The sequence below is a fragment of the Acartia tonsa genome, chromosome 2 (genome assembly GCF_053477335.1).
Source record: "Acartia tonsa isolate MP-2025a chromosome 2, ASM5347733v1, whole genome shotgun sequence".
NCBI lineage: Eukaryota > Metazoa > Arthropoda > Copepoda > Calanoida > Acartiidae > Acartia > Acartia tonsa.
The window spans coordinates 25,613,648-25,629,563 of record NC_137261.1 but is presented as its reverse complement, the minus strand read 5'-3'; the positions used below and the strand labels follow the sequence as shown (position 1 = coordinate 25,629,563).

Genomic DNA, 15,916 nt, shown 5'->3' with positions numbered 1-15,916 from the left:
TCCACCCCTCTACACCCCTTCCCCCCCTGAAACATCAAAGGTGGGTGTCAAGCTAAAACAGATTGACACCCAAGATAACAGATTTACAGTCAGACATACATTACACAGACGGATAGAAAGGCACACAGACAGACAACCAGATAGACAGACATACATCCTACCTCACCTATACGTAGGGATATGACAGACACAATTTTTTAAAGAAATAAATAATATCAAATTCTGACAGAGGAAAAGTAATGTAAAGGCAAAGAAAAAATATAAAATAATTTTGACCATTGACAAACACAGTAGACTTGTGTAGCAGATTCATTATTAGGCGTTTTTTCCTCAAAAATCCTGTTTAGCATCAAACCTCCCACTACCATTTAACATGTTGAATTAAAGGGGGAGGGATCTTTTACCATCCACCGCATGGCCAAAACATGATGTGCAGGGCTACCAAGTTTTCAATATAACCTACCCTATAAGTAATAAGCAAACAAACAAAAAACTAACACTATTTTAATTTTTTTAAATATAAGGGGGCTTCAGTGCTTAAAAGGCACTTTGAGGGAATACTCCAAAACATATAATGAATTTGTATAGACCTTGTGGAGGCGCCTACCAATGTAATGGAGAGAAAGGAGAAGTGTGCAAAGAATATTGGGAAGGTCCTAACTCAGGTACTAAAAAATGATGATAACTAAAGGCTAGGGGCGAGGCCACGATGGCTTTACAGAGTACTAAATAAAACAGACGTAAACGCATCCGCAACTAGTTACTCTAACAGTTGCGATATGATGTGGCCCCAAAATTGACAAGTTTTACATTTTATACTAGTGGCTTCTTCCTTAGCCTCTAGGGGGTTGAGGGATAGGGGTTGGGATGTCCCTACCCCCCACGAAAATAGATTAAAAACACCACATGACTAGTAAGTAAATTCCCTGAAGAGTAGAATCCAATCGGTTCAGTGGTTACCGAGATCTTAAGCTTCAGACGGACGGATATGGAGATATCAGTCTACTTTGTGTTACCGATTATCAAATCGTTTGTTTGCTGTACAATCCTATAAACCAATCTTGTCGACCACATTTTTGGTTGAATGAAAGAGCATTATGGTAATTTTGTACTGTGTATTTCCGATAGTCATACATATTTGGGGGTAATGCCTTAAAAGATTACATTTCATAGAATGAAAATTAATTTATATTTTAATCGCAGAAACTATTAAAAAAGAACGTTAGTACATCAATTGAAAAGAATAATGAATTCTATGACAATTAAAAAATCTAATAATAATACAATATATTATACAAAGCTTTAATATTTCATATTCAAATTATAATTCAAGGTTTTTTGATGAATTTATGCTATAGGTAGGTTATATTATATATTTTTTGTATTTATAAAATAAGCATACATAAGCTGGAAATATTATAAAAGAAAAAATCTCTAATGCTATTTATTTCTATTATAAAGTGAATTGTCATCAGGATTTGGGTTCAGCTTTGGGTGCTGCAAATTAAACCCTTTTTCCTGCAATTTCACGGTGCAAAAAATTTGCAATCCAAATGATGGCTTCTCTTTTTTTATTGAGGTATCATTTGTGACATGCAAATACAGTTTGGTGGCTGGAATTTGGTTTTTTTCTTTTGTTTTCCATTTTTATGTAGATTGCACTTTTACTTTTCATTTCAGAAGCTTCTCTTTCACTCGATTACGCATGTCGGAAGTATAGAAGCCCATTATAAAGTTACTGATTTTTAATGGAAAATCTTTTTAGATAGAGAGGAAGTTGCCCCCCCCCCCCCCTTCTACATATAACCTCAATAAGACCAAAAATCAAAATCGGAACTGAAGAACACCATACCTAATTTTTTTACCAACAAATATTAATATTTACATCATACGTGACTACTATGGTTTAATACTTCTATACCTGAACCAACCCACCTTGTCCTGCTTGGGCCACCATTGAGCCACCACTCCTGAAAACAATATCACCATTTTACTATTAACATTAATTACTCTTTTCCGGAACCAGCTTTACAGGCAAGCTTTCCTTGTAACAGTGGATAGTTTACATGCCTTCTTGGAATCTGGATCACATGGATCTTACCTTTTATGAACCCGATTATAATCATCATGATTTACAATATACAACAATAGTAATAATTAATATTAATCATATTGTCAATTTGATCTCATGTATTAGTATTAGTATTTGTATCTTAAATTACTACTGTACATTTTAAATACGACCATTTATTAAAGTCGTTAAGTATTTTCTATGAACACACTATTAAGCCAATTCAATATTTTGCTATGAAAAAAAAAACTTCATTTAAAACACACTAAAGCAAAAATAACAACATTCAAAACTAGCGGAACATAGATTTAATACAAAAAGTGCAGCCTTGATCTTAAATTCTTAACGAGCTACTATTTTCCTATAAAAGTAAGGGCTAATTTATATTCTAACTAGCTGTTGCGCCACATTAATCTAGGGAAAGGAAGAAAAATAGCCTAAAACCATCCAAAAGTTTAAATCTAGCAATAAAATAACCTCAAACAATGACACGGATCTATCTAAAGCTTCCCGAGAAACTCATTTGTATCAGTACCTATCTAAATCCTAAGCAAAACCAACTTACGACTTTATATAACAGGATAGACAGATTTGCGACTATCTTAATTAGCAGCCAAGAAAATAACATTTTCTTTTGTTGATTCTTTGTCTCTTCAGAGCATAACCAATGACTGAGAAGTTTATCAAATGAAACTTCATGAACAGCAATCTAAAGGAAATAGCAGCCGTGTAAAATTCATTACCTCCAAGGCATTACAGACTGACGGACAGGCAGACAAAGTTATGAAGTAGGTATGCTACAATAAAGTTGTAATACTATGAAATAATAAAAGTGTACAGAAGCGTGAAAAGTGTATTAAAATAAATACTTGACACTAATGTCAATAAAAGAATAGAATAATCATAATTGTCGCCACACTCACATTATATTAAATGTGCATACCAATAGAGATAATCAAGAGACACATTGTCTAAATCAGCCAATAGGAGAATACTGGCAGTACATTCAAGACATCTCATTGGTTGAAACATTTTACAGATCTTGTTACGTAAGAGCATATTTTTTTCATTTCCTTCGCATTATGAACAAAAAAACCTAATAGGTAAAATTCTTTGAATAAAGTTAGCTTTCTTAAAAATTCAATTGTCGAAAAAAAATCGTATCAAAGTTCAACACCTTTATCTCGTATATAACAAAATGTAAACAACGATTTCGTCTGCAAAGATTCTCTTTCTAAGTTTTACAAAAAATGGGGTCAGATTAATTATCTAGATATATTATATCTATTTGCATACCATATAGGCTTTCTGCTTTGTAAAATAAAACTCATTCACCTACATAATTAATGCTCACTTACATTTTATTATTTTTATTTTTCTTGGAAAATATAATAACGTTGTAGATAAAATTCATATCATTTTGAATTATAAGATGAAGAGTTGAACAGTAAAAAAAGGACATTTTCTTATTGACAGGCGAACAGACAATCGAAATGAGTTATAACTTAATTTAAGAATATTCATAGCTAAAAGATATCAAAAGTAGAATATGCTTTGATATTTTTATATAGTAAAGCTTTCTGTGATTTGATTAATTGACGTTTTTTGCATGTATGGTTAACGTAAATTCCATATCATGTTTTAACAACCTTTTAACTAGCTATACTAATTAATTCAATTGGAGAATCTGAACAATGGAAAAAAAATGAGAATTTTGATTTCAATGAAAAGGTAGTTTTCATTAAATTTCATTTCTTTTACGTCTTACTTATTATATAAATGTCTTTTACAAATATATTTATCCAATAAATGCCAAAGTACAAATATAAGTCAACATAATAACTTAATTGAAAAACGAAAAAATTAAATTTAATTCAACTGCTTAAATTTGTTAATATTTAATTTCACATACAAAGACTTCGTCGCCGTTTAGTCAACTATGTGCACTTTGCAGGCAACCCATATTATTTTGGAAAATTTGCAAAAAAGTTGCAAAAAATTACGACTACAAAGCGAAAATTTGAACCCACACGGGTGGTTTCTTAGCCATGGCTGTAAGTACATATACCATATTAAATGGCTAATTCTCAGAGTTGCAGTTGTTCTCTCAAATTAGCTTTTTATATGGATTTTTGTTGAAAATAAGACCAACAACACAGAAAATATACAAATAAAAAAGAAAAGGAGATAGAAAAGAAAAGTTAAAAATGTTTGAAAATATAGCTATTGGGAAGAGAAGTGGATATAGACCTTGGATCACAGACCTTTCTATGTCCTGGCAAGGAGATAAATAATCAATAAATCTAATTTTCATAATAAGAATATTCAAAATTAGCGCAACCTTTCGTCGTTGGCCCAAAATAATGACCCATGCAAAATATTTTTTCTGTAATGCAAAAATTGCGATGGAGAAGCACTGCAAAGTTTTTAAAATTTGCCAAAAATACCTGTTTTTAAAGCTCTTGTACCATCTAAATTTTAACAAGAAGTTTAACAAAATATTTCTAAAACGGGACGGGGTAATGCACAGTTAGGACTTCAAGACAATGGTTGTGCAATCAAAGGGTTTGTTGTCTGGAATAGTTGGGGTATTAGAGCCTTCAAACCTACCTTCCCAAGTCTGCATTAAGTCTTGTTTTTTTTCGTATTGTCAAAAAGCCACCAGTTCATCAAATTTGTAGTTTTCTAGCACAGGCATAAGAGACTCTATAGGATTTGGCTATTTATCTATACACAAGACAAGGAATTATCGACTGCAACCTTCTAATATTTATTATTCAGAATACTGTTCCTATCCTATTGTGCAATATTCAAGATGAATACACCTTAAACATAGCACAGATATTTGAATTTATTTCCTAATTGGGAAATTATTACTAAAAAAGAGAGTTATTTTTTTGCGTATTTTCCGTATAGTTGTGTGTTAAAGTTTAGTAAAACTGTGATTAATTATAACCAAATGTGAACCTAGTATTAGTGTCTAACTTTTTATCTTTGTGACGTAACAAAAATCGAAGGATGAGAGGGGAGGTGGGAAAGGAAACCCCTAAAAAAGAAATGGATTTTTGTTACTTCACGAAGATAAAAAGTTAGACACTATTACTAAGTTCACCAAATGTATGTATATAAATTAAATGACTATAATTATGAACAGTTTGACTTAATAAGCGCATTTGAATACAATCTGACACACTACGTAAAATATGCGGGGGAAAATGAATCCTTTTTGGAAAAGATAGATTATGACCTAGATGATTTTTAACCTTTGTCATCCTTGTGAAACACTTAGCGTATTTTTTCTAATTCAGTTTAAAGCATTATTTTTAAACAGTATAGATTATCATCTACGAAACGGTAGCTTCATAGGTGTTTTTAGAGAGGTGGTTGAAATATTTTTATGGGGTATGTGTTATTTAATTATCTGGTTCTATTTTTCGAAAGTTTAACTTTTTTCAGCACAAGCATAATGTTTTATATGGTAAAATATTGGAAGAATATAATGGAAAAGATTGATAGCTGCTTGCAAATACATCATTTACCACAGATTTCAACTAAATTTATTTTTGACATATTTTGACAAAGAATTTGGGGCACTTAGTTTACTTTCACAGTCGGTCCTAAATTCTGTTGCATAATTTGAAATGTACTTCTTGGAATAAAGTTTTTTAGTTGCGTAGCGATTCTATATAAAAAAAAGTTTGTCTGACCATTTGGTTGACTTTCAATAAAAGAAAAGAATATCACTGACACTGTTATATTTTCTACTAGCGGATGCGCTTTGAAATTGTAGAAATGGGCAAAAAATAGCCTAAAAAATGGGTACAGTTTATATCCAAATTTTAAGATACAGACAAAAAAAAACTTGGTACTTCATATAAAGTATATTAATTGATCGATTACATTTACTAAACATGTCTAAAATATGCTGTGTTTTTTAACTATTTTACATCTATAAAGGAATGTTAATATCCATAAAAAACTTATAGATATTTTTTGAATGTTTCATATGATAACCAAAAGATAAGTACAATAAATTTATTTTTTACGAATTCCAAAATTATATTGTATTATCGTTGCATTAAAATAAAATAAAATAAATATTTCCAATCCCTAATTTTAATTATAGGAACGATCACATTAAAAAGATGATATATTATTTAAATTTTTAGGTATTACAAATTTTGATAACTTTATCCTGGCAATGTTGACGGTGCTACAATGTGTTACCCTGGAAGGATGGACTGATGTTTTATACTGGGTAAGATTTAGTTTCCATTAAAGTGTCTGTAAAACAATGAAAATCCCACAAACATTATTTTTAAAATATTTTTTTTTATATATAACCTCTAAACAAATGAAAACACCACCGCCCAAATGTTTTTTTGGGTTATAAATGCTCAACAATGCTCTTTATGGGAAAACGCCGTTTCTATTTATTACCAATTATATTTTACATATTTCAATCCTAAAGTATAGCACTAATATATATGGCTAATATTTTGAATTAATGAAAAATATCAAAATTTTAAATAACTAGTTAGTTTTATCATAAATTACATGTTTGTTGAAATGTATTTTCTTATTAATTATTTATAAATAGTTTTTATTAAGAATATTTGATAAGTTTATTTATTTCTGATAGATTCAAGATGCTATGGGGCATGGCTGGCAATGGAGCTATTTCTGTAGCCTGGTTGTATTAGGTAAAAATTTTAACTTTTCTTTTTTCTTATAAGATTAAAACCAGTTTTGTTATACACGAGGGAGCGAAGGCCCATACTAACAAAACAGGCATTAGTTTTATGTTTTTTTATTTTAATACTTGTAGAAAATTGTCTGTATTACAATGCTATGCATGATTTGTCAGTTTGGCTGGATGGAACCGATTCTAATCCAGCAGATATTAATTGGTTTCGAAGCGATACAGGATTTATTTCTGCTTCGTTAGCCCTGAGAGTACTAAGGCCATGGCCAACTAAATTTATATGAATTCATTGTTTTCATTGTGTAAATAATTTCTATGCCATGTTGGAAAAACTTCAATATGTCTTTTACGCATTTTCTATTGACGAAAATATACCAGAAAAAAAACTTTAATTAATACAGAAAAGAATATAGAATGCAATGGAAGCAGCTTAAAGTGTCCATAAAAAATGGATAAATGTTCTAAGCATTGATGTCATATTCCATTCACATATGACGTCAATTGGGATAGTTTGGCAAAGCGTTATAATATTTGTCTACTTTTTTTGGAGACACTATGAGTTGCTTCATTGCAATGAGAATTTTTGTTTTGTTTTTATTGTATGAAGTAAAATAAAGTTTGGAAACCACTATAAAAGTATTATAATAATGATAATAGTTATTAGTTGTACTGTCTATATAATTACAGGAATAAGGTATAACCAACAAGCGAAAGAAATCTAAATAATATTTGGGAGGCAGATGTAAATATTGTTAATTCTACGATGTGTTGACAGCTGAAAACATGTATAGGTTTGGGTTTTTTCCTAATTAATTTCGTTGTTGAATTAGCTGATATAATTCAACAGGGTCATCAAACAAAAAGTTTTTTGTAAGAATTTTGTTTCTCCTTTTATAATTTTTTGTGTTAACCACCAAATATATTAGACATTTTGAATCTTGAATTATCCTTTATTCTTTTTTGTTGTCTATCGGTCAAGATTAAAAAACCTTATTATCAAAGATTTCGTGATTTTATTTGAGATTTAGTATATTATCTCTATTTTTCTTCTTTGATATGATAACTGAACATCTATTCTTTAACCTACTTTGTTAGTTTGTCCCTTCAATGGTGTTGTCATCCTTGTTTGTATAGTAAAAATGTTTTCTCGTATTCATTCGAATCCCATGGATAGGAACCGGTTCTCATCCATACGAAAAAACTATGTCTAGCATCGTATTATATCCAACTTTCTACGAATATAAAAATGTAAAATCATAAGATTAAAACCAGTTTTTTTAGCCGGTGCCTTCGGCACTTTGGGGCTAAAAAAACTAGTTTTAATCTTATAATTGTACATTCTATATCCGCGGTAAGCCGTTTATAATACGATGCGAGAAATAACTATTAATTACTTTATACCAAAAGGGGTTTTCCCCATTTTTTACGAAAAAATGTGTAGTTCCTAATTATTGCAGGTGCTTTCTTTGTCATGAATTTGATTCTTGGTGTCTTATCTGGTGAATTCTCTAAAGAAAGAGCCAAGGCTGCCAGCAGGTAAGATTCCCGCAGGGGTTAGTATACATTAGAATGATTATCAAGGCTTGATCATTTGATAACCCTTGTTAGAAAACTGAGAACTTATTATGTCAAGATAAGTATGTAGTTTTAATGTCATTTGACTTTCAATATGTCGATATTATGACAGCCATACAGCTAGTCGACAGGTAAATTAATATGCCAACAGTGGGCCTAAAATCATACACCCCCTCCTTCATCTATCAAAAAATCACTTATATATTGTAAAGCGTAATATCTTTTTCTATTTACTTTTTTCCATGGCATTTTAACCAAGTCAGCCTAAATTTAATTGATTAATTTGTATGTAATTGGAAAGGACACGTTTTCAATTAAAAATCTTGAGGATTGACCTTTCCGGGTGTTATTTAAATATTAACACTTTTTAAAGGATTGACCTTTTATTACACAAGATTCTTGTTAAGTATTCAATTACTTTTACTAATTAGATTAGGCAGGATTTATACTATTCAAAGATACAGGAATATATGGACGGACGTATAAACATGCCCTATTAATAGAGTAGCTCCACTTTAAAAATATAAATGTTGAAATACTGAAGTATAAAAGCTCATAAGTATCCTTATAATAAAGTAACAGGATTCGTGTATGTACCGAAGGATCTCGCTGACCACTGAACCTATATGGTTTTCCTTAACAAGGTAGATCCAGGGTAGGTTTTTTGGCGGATGGTAATTCCACCCTCCCAAGAGAAATCACCCCTAAAATAAATTAAAGCGTAATATCTACAATACAAAGTAGAACGATGTCTGTCCGTCCGTTTGTCCCTGAAGATATCTGTAACAACTGAACTGATCGGATTTTACCTTTCAGGGACTATACCTACTGGTCCTGTATTGGTTTTAGGCTATTTTCTTGTGGGTTGGGAAACCCCCAACCACCCCAAAAAACAAAAACAAAATCCTCTCATTTTTTTCTCGTAAAGTTTGAAAATAGTGGGGGCAACTTAATTTTTATTACCTCATGGGGCAAAGCCCATGGAGACTAGGGGTAAAGTCCCTAGTATAGCAATATAGACGAACATGACAAAGTCATTGCTCCTTAGGGAAGAAAATCTTCACAAAAATACACGACATCTGTCTTCAATGACAGCCGAAATTAAGGCGAAACTGACAAACGGACGTGCTATTATTGACTGGATATTTACCAGTAATTTAAATCCTTAGAAAAAAACATAAAGACGGCTGGTTCCCATAATGTTTCTTAGAAACGGACATAGATTTGGAGAAAAAAAATTGGTCTTGGAAATATTTGGCAACTTGGTTATTGTCAAGATATGTCCTCCTCCCACTCTCAAATTACAATATTAAGGGGAGGTATTAATTCTCCCATTCAACTCCCATCTGCACGCTTATTGGTCGGTCCTTTTACAAATACCTTTCAGCCTGGCAAGTTATACATCCATTATGTTCCTTTTAATTGTTCAATTATGTAAAGTAATTAAGGTGTATTAAGGTATTCAAAGAAATAATGTTTTTCTATTTTGAATATGTTAGAATAACAAGGTCATTTATTTTCAGAGTAGGTAATCGACTAATTGTTAACAATTATAAATTCATAAATTCTGTTAAACTAAAATCTAAATAATAGAATGTTTTAAAGCTATATTCAATAAATATTTACTTTGTTATCAATAATAACAAAGTGATTGATGTATGTCCGTCTGAAGCTTAAATTCAGTAACCACTGAACCGATTTGGCTCCAACCTTCAGGGAATACAGCTACTAGTGATGCATTTATTTTAATCCTTTTTTCTTTAGTCTTGGAGGATAATTTGTAATGGTTGGCATAAAACTTGTTGTGTGGTGTAATCTATAATTCAAAGTAGAATGATGTCTCTCTGTCTGTCTGTCTGTCCGTCCGTCCGTCTGTCCCTAAAGATCTCGGTAACAACTGAACAGATCGGATTCTTCTCTTCAGGGAATATACCTACTGGTCCTGTGGTGGTTTTAGGCTATTTTCTTGGGGGGTGGGTCCTGGTGGGACACCCCCAACCCCCCCAAAAATAAAAAAAATCTCAATTATTATTATTATTATTTAAAATTAGTGGTGGTGTAGGGGCTTCTCATAAGGTACTTGATTTTTTTTAATTAACTCTTGGGGGAAAAAAGCCCCTAGAGGCTAGGGGCGAAGCCACTAGTGAAATTATACTTGGCTTTTATAAACTTATAAACACATTATTTTTAAAAATAGATAGGTAGATAGACAGATAAACAAATAGATAGATAAGATACATACGTGTAGAGCAAGAGTTTACAAAGTGATAGTTAAAAGTTTGAGAGCTATTTATCAGAATTTTAGAATTTCTAATGTCAAAGTTTGAAAGATCACAAGCAATAACATACAAACAAATCAAGGATAAAAGGGATGGATGGGAATGATTTTATTTTCTTTTAACCTTCGAAACCGATTACTGAAAAATTATGTATAGCATCGTATTATATCCAGTTTTCTACGAGTATAAAAATGACTAAAACCAGTTTTAACCAGCTTATCGATCGTAAGAGGCGTGCAGATAACACCAACATTTTTGGCAAAATATAGGGGGTTGGATACACCTTAGGTGTCACCTCCCTTGACAATGGATAACACCCCTGATACACCATCCTAAAAAAGTAAAGGGTTTCAAGTAAATTTAAATTTAAGAGGTGAAAGAAAAGATTTTGGCACTCTTTGCGCGTCAATTTACCAGTCTGAGGCCCTTTTTTTGAATATTATGATATTTATGTATGAAGTGGACACCTATATACATATACCTAACAATATAGTACCTCTTGTATATAACACGCCTCCCCCCCCCCCCCCACCTCCAGTACATCACTTTTAAAATGTGCAATTTATATGTTAAGATGTATTATCCCTAACACACCTTAAAACAATTTTACTGAAAATTTTAGGGTGTTAGTTAATACTAATATAATGTTGTTAATGCATTAAATTACTGTTTTGTTTGATATTTGGGTTAATTTTAAATTGTTGTTATTCAAAACGTTAGCCGAATAACTATTTTAAATTTAAAACACCACATATTACATAATACTTTTTTGTACAGGGGATAAGCTTTTTTTACAATTTGCAAGTTAGGTAGGAAAAATTTAATAGTGTCCCAATAAGTCCAAAATATTCCATCTCTATAAAACAAGGATAAAAACATTCAATAAAATTGAAGAAGTTCATATTATGCTTGAATTTTCTAAAGTTTTATTACGACCAGACAATTTTGTAATACCATGTCTCTATTACAGGGGCTTATAATTATTTTCTGTAAACCAACAGGATACTGCTGTAAAACTTAACAAAGTTTAGAGCAGGAACTGAAATAATGTTCTTCTAACTAATAGAATACACCACATTTTCTTTGATGCATCCTAAACCCGGGCTTTTAAACTAGGAATAATAATATTCATCCATATATGGGCGTCATTATGGGGTGACAAGAAATTCACCCTAACTTAGTTTTTTGTACAAGAAATATTTTTGCTTGGAGGGAAGGGCAGATTTAGCCTTATAATAAAGTAACAGGATATTTGTTTATATGTCGGTCTGTACCGAAGGATCTCGCTAAACCGATATGGTTCTCCTTTATAGGGAAGCTTCCTAGAGGGGTGGAGCCGCTAGTAATAAATAAAGAATTGAAAGTAATCAAAATATCTCCCCTGTGATTAAAGACATATGTAAGATTGTGTAGAGGAAATTAGCATAGGGGGGATGTTGAACCTTAAGTGTCGAAATAAGTGTAATGTTTTTTCTTCTTGATTTACTCCCTAACAAGGGTTTTTATCCAACCTCCCGGCCCCTGATAAACACCAATGGTTAAAAAATGGATGTAGAATATACGTGGATGATATAACAGGAGAAAAATCACCTGGTCGGGTCGTTTATCCAGTAGGCGGAAAGAAGATGATTTAAAGGAGGGGGATGAATGAGATCATTATTCTAGCCCGCTACAGAGTTCACTTTATTACAGAACATGAAAATCTGGTGTAAGATCCATGTAATTGGTTAAAAGCCTGCTTATTTCCTCTAGTTTATTTTGTTATATAAAGCAGCGTAATAAATGTTTAATATTTGACATATCATAAAACTATTTGAATAATATTTAATATTTGGAAATTAAATAATTAAATACATTTTCTCGTATTCATTCGAATCCGGTGGAAAGGAACCAGTTCTCATCCATACGAAAAAACTATGTCTAGTATCGAATTATATCCAGCTTTCTACGAATATAAAAATGTACAATCATAAGATTTAAACCATTTTTTTTAGCCGGTGCCTCCGGCACCTCTGGGCTAAAAAAAACTGGTTTTAATCTCATAATTGTACATTCTATATCCGCGGAAAGCCGTTTGTAATACGATGCGAGAAATAACTATTCAATTTTCAGAGGAGTGTATCAGAAAAACAAGATGAGAATGCAAATAGAAGAAGATATGAAGGTGAAACAAATATACAAAACATTAAGTTATATTATGTCTTTTTTATGCTGTCTGTGTCTGCGAATTTATGTATCAACAAGGATGACAACATCCATAAGTAATGAAGCATTAAAAGATCATAGATTGGAATACGGACAAGGTTATTTAAATGTCATTTGTTAAAATCAAGAATATCGAAATTTTTTATATATTTTTTAATATTTATATCTTGTAGCGTGAATGAAAGACCCTAGGATAAAGTACTGAATACACATTGGTGTAGGGAATGCAAACACAAAAAAAAACAGCCGTGTATCTTGAATAATATCTGTAAAAATCACATTTCTCCAATAGCGTTACGGACTGACAGATAAAATGAATCATAGAGTAGCTTTGCTACGAAAAACGTATGAAAGTTAAGAAAAATAAATACATAGATATTTCAATCATGTAATCTCAACAACAACACTAAATAATTAAATGGCAGTTTCCCCTCAAAGTGCAAAGTCGAACTCAGAAACCCCTCCTATCTATCTTATATTTATTAAGAATAAAGGAGAAGGATGTAGTTTTTCGTGTCTTTGTGTTTTAAGTTAGGCAAGGCTAGGTTGTTTTGTGTTCAGGGTACCCTGCAGGGTTACAGACCCCAAAGTGAGGGCCCCAACAGAGACTAGTTTATAAAAAGTATTTGACTCCGCTATTTTCAATTTATAACAAATCAAGAGAGGGCGCTAAGCACTTCGCTAAGCACTTCGAGGGAAAGCAACAATTGAATATCTTGAACTATCTGCTATCATAAAAAAAAATCAGAATTCTTGCTTTATTTCTAATGCTTTCATTAGTTTAAATATCCACTAATAATAACTCGTTATAACACCATGCAAAAAAATATTAATTAACAATTTGAACAGTTTATATTTTATTTAGGGGTATTTGGAATGGTTAGCGGTTGGTGATGATATGGATCCTAATATCAGGTACAGATTAACTCAATTCTATAAAAAAAAAATGTTGCAAATCTTCTCTACTCTGTTTCCATAAACCCAATTGGAACGAACAGACTAACATACATAACTTATTGTAGAAAAGACATCAACGCATTATTCAGCCCCCCGATTTGGCAAACAGGAAACCCAATAAAACTTAAAGCTTTGCCCGAAAAGAGAATGTAGGTAAACTCCCAAATTTTACAAAAAACCATAGTTTCTTTTCTTTTACTTAGGTAAAATTAAGATGTAGAAAGAATATTTCTGTAAAAAAAAAGGTATTTTTAGGAAGTGTTGTCCCAAGGAAATAGTTTAAAACCATCACAGGACAATTTCACTTCATGAAAAGTCTAATCAGTACAGCGGTTTATCTGATCTTAAGTTTTGGGCGGACAGAAAGACAGAAAATTATTATAATTTGTATTTAAAATTGTAAATACTTCATGAAGATAATTACAATATTTATATTCTTTAAATTATGTACATGAAGTACATGTTCTATAAAAATGAATATCTATTCTTTATTCTGAAATTTAGAAGATAAAAGAAAGTACATACGCAAATTACAATAATTTAAACATTTCAAAAATCAAACAACAAAATATCCTAAATACATATATCTTTTCAAAAGCAAATTTTTTCTATAATTATGGTCTGCACACCCGTCTGTGCGACCGGACATTATATTTGGCTCTTTTTGTTTACTTAGCCAGGTCAGGATTGTCCTATATATGTAACATGAGGTACAATTTAAAAAGCTTAGAAACTTTATAATTGTAAGCAATGGCGTGGCGTGCCAAAGGGGGGTGTATCCAACCCCATGTCAAAATTTGTGCACGCCACTGGTTTTAAGTAAATTTATCTCTGTTTGTTATTGATTCATTCAAACGCACTGTAAAGTACCTAGAACCAGGGAGGGATAGCATAATGAGGATTAAATTTTACTTTTCCTCAGTTCCAACATTTACTAAATGCACGATTTTATAAATATTAGGGGCACTTGAAGTAATGGGTAGGGAAAGTCGGCCATCCACTTAAAATTTTGGTTTTTGAAAAGATAAAGCGAAGAAAAAATGAGGGGTGAGGATTTGGGGGTTGAGGTACCCGCTACACTAAGAGTTATAAACATTCCCTGGGCGGACCTATAAGAAGCTTAACTATTAAGGATAACCATCTCGCATTATTGGTTTTTGAGATCCTATTCTAAAGACAGATAAAATTTCGTCACTTTTATAAAAAAGACTAGTTACTTCTCTACTTGCCTTTAGTGTAGATCAACAAATAAACTAAAACCACCCTAAGACATTTTTTAGGCTTCCCTAAAAAGTGCATGTAATTCAGACCATTGCATTGATTTAAAAAATCTTCATACCTAAAAAAACTTACTACTTTTAATTGTTGACTAGCGACTGCGCCCTAGCATCTTGGGGCTGAAAATAGTCTAAAATCATCCTAAAGATTAAATTTTAAATATAGCTTAAAACTATCTCGGGTCCTATGTGAAGCATTAGCAGTTATTGAAATCTGAAGATTCAGACAAAGAAAATTGAGAGACAGATCAATTTTTTGTTAATGTTTTCCCTTGCATCCTTGAGTTACACCCAAACAAATCACAAAAACCATATCTTGCACAAACATCAAAATCTATAGACAAACACACCCACACTCACAAACCCTCACACACACACACACACACACACACACACACACACACACACACACACACACACACACATGGCTTTTTCAAAAGAAGATCAGCAACAAAATAGAGTGCGAACAAAACTTTGGCTGAAATTCTACCTCAAGCGAAAAAGGATTAGATTGATTATAACCATCTCCCTCCATTTTCTATGCAAAAACTTTTGCCCTTTTGCATTACAAACTTTGTGTTTGCTTTCTCATTGGCAAATTTAGACTTATCCTAGCAAAAAAAAACTTTGCTGTTTGACCAGTATATATATATGAGTGTGTGTTTCTGTGTGTGTGTGTGTGTGTGTGTGTATGTACGTGTATGTAGGTTTGTTTAAGTGAATTATTAGTATGTACTGTAAAGACGTCAACGGTATAGTTCATTGCTTAATATGTACGTGGCTAAGCTTTAGACCACAATTGAGACACATTGCCTTAAACAAAACCAAAGTAGCTCGATGTGTGTGT

General features: G+C 31.8%; 1 protein-coding gene across 1 annotated transcript in view; it reads left to right on the top strand.

Moving 5' to 3' along the window:
* LOC145312486 (muscle calcium channel subunit alpha-1-like) overlaps window positions 1–15,916 on the top strand; it is a 188,716-nt gene that overhangs the window by 33,782 nt on the left and 139,018 nt on the right. Inside the window, 6 exon segments of the mRNA XM_080151743.1 lie at window positions 589–665; window positions 6,241–6,329; window positions 6,714–6,774; window positions 8,234–8,312; window positions 12,743–12,794; window positions 13,701–13,804. Coding sequence (XP_080007869.1) covers window positions 589–665; window positions 6,241–6,329; window positions 6,714–6,774; window positions 8,234–8,312; window positions 12,743–12,794; window positions 13,701–13,804 — 462 coding nt within the window.